Source organism: Brassica oleracea, chromosome C3 (assembly GCF_000695525.1).
Source record: "Brassica oleracea var. oleracea cultivar TO1000 chromosome C3, BOL, whole genome shotgun sequence".
NCBI lineage: Eukaryota > Viridiplantae > Streptophyta > Magnoliopsida > Brassicales > Brassicaceae > Brassica > Brassica oleracea.
This window is the reverse complement of record NC_027750.1, coordinates 56,828,476-56,832,629: the sequence shown is the minus strand read 5'-3', so window position 1 is coordinate 56,832,629 and position 4,154 is coordinate 56,828,476. Positions and strand designations below refer to the sequence as shown.

Sequence of the window (4,154 nt, the reverse complement as noted above, 5' to 3'; positions counted from 1 at the left end):
TTTAATTTATTTAGTTAGTTTAAAATTAAACAAATATGATAGAAGATACACTTATATTTATCAAATCTTTATTATTCAAAATCATTAATTGTCATATATATTTTAGCCACTTTAGGCAATTCTTATTTTTTTAAAGAAATAATGAAAAACATTAATAATGAATTTATGGTTAGTTTAATAAAAATATTATTATATATTTAGATGTACCAACCTATTTCTCAAAGGATTCTAAAATCATTTTAATGATGACACGTGGCTACAAGAAAATGTTGTAATATTTCTCAATTAATATATAAGGATATGAAAATATATTTTCAGATCCAGATATACTGTTTAAAATTGGTGGAATTTTAGTCCGAAATCAATTAACCAAAAAGAAAGAAACCTACATAGAATCATCATAGTTTATTTTGTGTTTTAAATGATTTTTGGATTCTTTTCCAAGCTAGTCTAAAGTATTTCCCAAGCTTGACCGAAGCTAAAGAGCTACGCTAGGGAGATTCTTGGAAGAAGAAAAGCTTTGAACTCATCTGTTTACATTCCAAAGAAGAACCATGGCACAAATCTTTTAACGAAAATGCTTTCTTTCCCCATGTGCTTTGCTTAGTATTGTGCAAACAGAAAAGGACAAACTCATTGTATGTTCTCAAATATTAAGTTAATGAATGGGAGTATGTTTTAGTTAAATACGTCAAAACAAAGAGTTGTTTTAAGAAAATTGAAACGGTAACCGCACCGAAAATTGTAGCGTGGTCTATTGATTATGAGCTCTAACCTGTAAGATTCTTCATAAGAACTTTACCACCATTAACCCCTAGCACCCCAAATGAGGTGCTTAATTTTTTTTTTTTTGTTTTTTTTTTCTGATTAAAAAAAAAAAAAAATTAAAAACGAACCAATCGCGGACCGCCACGTATCAGTGGCGCCCAAGAAACAGTGCTAGCACCGGTGCTTAATTAAGCAGAATAAGCACAGGTGCTTAGTTTTTGTGTGGATCCCACCCGCTATTATATTATTTTTATGCTAAGCACCCCCTCTAATCCTAACTCTACATTCAGGAAAAAAGCTCATTCCTTATTGTCTTTTTTCTCAAGAGTTTTCATCAGTCCCTTCACTATCTTACCAAACCACATCAAGTTCATTACACTCAATGCAACCGGTACGACAAAAACCAGTAGATAACCGAATGGATGCATCATTGCCACCTGCCAAAAATCCAAAAATCATCTTTATAATTAACAATTACAACAACAGAAACAGAGTAATTTCTTCAATTTTGTCATAGAGGCTAGACCGTTTGGTCTATAAACCGGGTTTGGTTACCTGATCATAGTGTACATAGACATGGTAAAACATGTTGACGAAGAGAAGGATTCTTGCTGTCTGCAAACAAAAACATGAATTTTCATAAAAAGAGAATTTGAATCCAATTAAGTTCTAAAACATTTTGCATATTCAAAACGAAAGAAAAATGTTTAATACTCTACAGAAACTCACCAACCAAGCCAAGAAAATAGCAACTCCATTAATAAGATAAGCCTTAGATCGCTTCAAACAAGAAATGTCAAGGTACCACCTAAGATTGATCTCGGGTGTAGTCACCTCAGAGAGTAAAACCATATATGTGTAAAGCTGAGCTTCTCCGGAGAACAGAGAATAAGCTACTGCTACTCCAGATAAGCAGTGATGGAAAATCTAGAAAGGAAAACGGTAATTATTAGCCAAATCAAGATTTTGAGGAATTAATTCTTGTACCTACTACTTACATATTCTGATCCTCCTAAAGTAGGGTATAACCAAATGATCATTCCAAGATCAGCAAGAAAGTAACCAACGGATACCTATTCAAACAGATGAATGATCATAAGGACAGTTTTTATGAAGAAAGATGAGACATGAATAAGATGAAAACTTACCCCTAAACCAAAGCTAGAAATAGACGAGCTGCGAAACACTATAAGGCCTTGAAGACTTCTTTGGTCAGAAAACAAATCAGAGAAGAACACAAAGTAGAGTGCCATCAATGAGATAAAGATCGCATGGAGTGTAGAAATTCCCCTGTCAAAGTTGTATTATAAGCCAAAGTGATAAGAAACAAACCACAACATATATGTGTGGATACTCACCTGTTGTTCCATTCAGTTCTCTTCACTTTTGTGAGAGCTGAGTATGATTTGATATGAATTGAGCTGAATGACTGGGTAATATCATAGGCCTATTATCGGAATAGCATAAGCACACTGTTTAAAACAGAATGAAAATAGTGGAGTTTGCAGTTGCATGTGAACAGAAGCATGATTACCATCTTGCAGAGAAAGATTCCAGCAAGAACAGAAGTGTATGGAAGAAACGGATCTGCTAATAGATAGTGTTTAATAAAACCCTCTGCATGACTCTGGTAAGACTTGATGTCCATGACTGTCTCTAGTTCTTGATCTTTTGTGGTGAATGGTTTTCTCTTGCTCTCAAATTTAACGTCTTTAAAGATTCATTTCATTACTAAAATACATAAACAAGAACAGAGAAAGAGAATCAATCAAAGTCATTCTCCCTAACATATTAAATAAAAAATTACAAGAAAATCTAACCTTATAGCAATATAGCTTATAGGAATGGTTTTGTGAGAAATACATCAGAACCAAAAAAAAAAGATAGAACCAAAAGCAAATAACACGTGAACCGCAAAAAGCTGCAGAAGAAACGCCAAGAAGATGAAGTAGAATTGGTGTTACAGAGACGATGCGAAAAAGATGGTCTTTCTTCCGAAACTTCAAGAACTCATCCAAGTAACTGAAACTCACAAGTAGTTCTCTTAAGAATAATCGAGAGAGAAATAAATAATAATAATAAATAGATTTTTTTTTTGATCAAAAGATTGATTAATAATCAGAGAGAGAATATCCGCTTCTCAATTATTTACTCCAATAATTAATCAACAAAGAAAATTGTAGATGGTAAATTCGACCATCCCTCAAAGCCCGAAGAACAGACGGCCCGGCCCACATGAAGCGGAGCATCGGCTCGACGCGGCGGCTGGAAGGGTCGATCTCTCGGCGTAATGTGAGAGAGCTTTCGATGGGCTTCTCGACTAAACACCCCGAGGAAACGACTCCACGAGACAACGTAGGCTTCTCGGCCCAGCGAGTTAAAGCCCACAGAGACGACACAAACTAGGTCACTGAAGAGCGTGAGGTCAGCTATAAAAGGGGGAGGAAAGGCAATGTAGGGGGGATCCGAAATCACTGATACCCACTGGACGGCTAGATTAGGGTTTTACCTTTGTTATCTTGCCTTGTTGTATCTCTCCGGTAAAGCCTTCGAGGCTCCGGTACCTTTCCTTTCACGCATTTCCTTTCCTTGTAACCGACGAAACGTTCTTCCGACCATTAATAAGACGTCTTTGCTTAAACCCACTTCTAAAACCGAACGTTCTCTCGTTCTATACCGTTTTCCGATCAAACAGTTGGCACCCACCGTGGGGATTTTAGCAAAGTAACGTCGACAAGATGGCGACGAGTAACGACGGCTCTTCCTCTGGAGAAGATCGTGAAGCCGCTGAAGTAACGCTGGCGTCTTTCCCCATGACTCTGACACCACTCCAACCCGCTTCAATAGAAACTATCATGGCGCGCCTTGCGCAGCAAGATGCAGCCCATAAAGCGGCGACCGACCAAATCGCAGCGCTCGCAAAGATCTTAGCCCCCCTCACTGCGAACGTGGAAGCTTCGACGATGCAGTACCAAAGACATCTGTTTAACACAGAGAGAGCGACTGGTGCAGCACCGACGCAGACTGCCAACCAAGATGTCGCCGATGATGACGTGGCCCAAACCCCGGTTGGTCTTGAAGCGCAGACGATAAATGAGCTCGCCGCGCTGAAACAATCGGTGCTGGATATAAACTCCAAGATTCATCATGTCACCACGTCCACCCCTCAGTTCGAGCGAGTCCTAGAAGAATCTCTCCGGACACCGTTCACCGAAAAGATAACGAAGGTCCGCCTCCGAAAGATGGAAAAGCTCCGTCTTCCAACCTTCGACGGTGTATCCGACCCTTCTGCTCACGTCACATCCTTCAATATCGCGATGCGACGCGCGAACCTCTCTGATAAGGAAAAAGACGCCTGCTTTTGTCAACTTTTCGTCGAAACCCTA

At 38.6% G+C, this 4,154-nt stretch overlaps 1 protein-coding gene across 1 annotated transcript; it reads right to left on the bottom strand.

The window, feature by feature from the left end:
• Positions 1 to 566: 566 nt before the first annotated feature.
• Positions 567 to 2,792, bottom strand: LOC106332176 (transmembrane protein 56-like). The gene is made up of 8 exons (XM_013770648.1): positions 2,589 to 2,792; positions 2,303 to 2,499; positions 2,127 to 2,215; positions 1,917 to 2,058; positions 1,767 to 1,841; positions 1,498 to 1,695; positions 1,324 to 1,383; positions 567 to 1,205 (listed from the first exon to the last, which is right to left on the bottom strand). The coding sequence occupies exons 2-8, from the start codon at positions 2,414 to 2,416 to the stop codon at positions 1,068 to 1,070; spliced, it is 816 nt and encodes a 271-aa protein (XP_013626102.1). The 5' UTR covers positions 2,417 to 2,499; positions 2,589 to 2,792; the 3' UTR covers positions 567 to 1,067.
• Positions 2,793 to 4,154: the final 1,362 nt, after the last annotated feature.

Coding starts and splice junctions, on each gene's coding strand:
- LOC106332176 (XM_013770648.1), bottom strand. CDS start 2,416: ATGGACATCAAGTCTTACCAGAGTCATGCAGAGGGTTTTATTAAACAC. Junction 2,216..2,302: donor GAATCTTTCTCTGCAAGATG/GTAATCATGCTT, acceptor TTCCGATAATAG/GCCTATGATATTACCCAGTC. Junction 1,842..1,916: donor TTTCTAGCTTTGGTTTAGGG/GTAAGTTTTCAT, acceptor CTGTTTGAATAG/GTATCCGTTGGTTACTTTCT.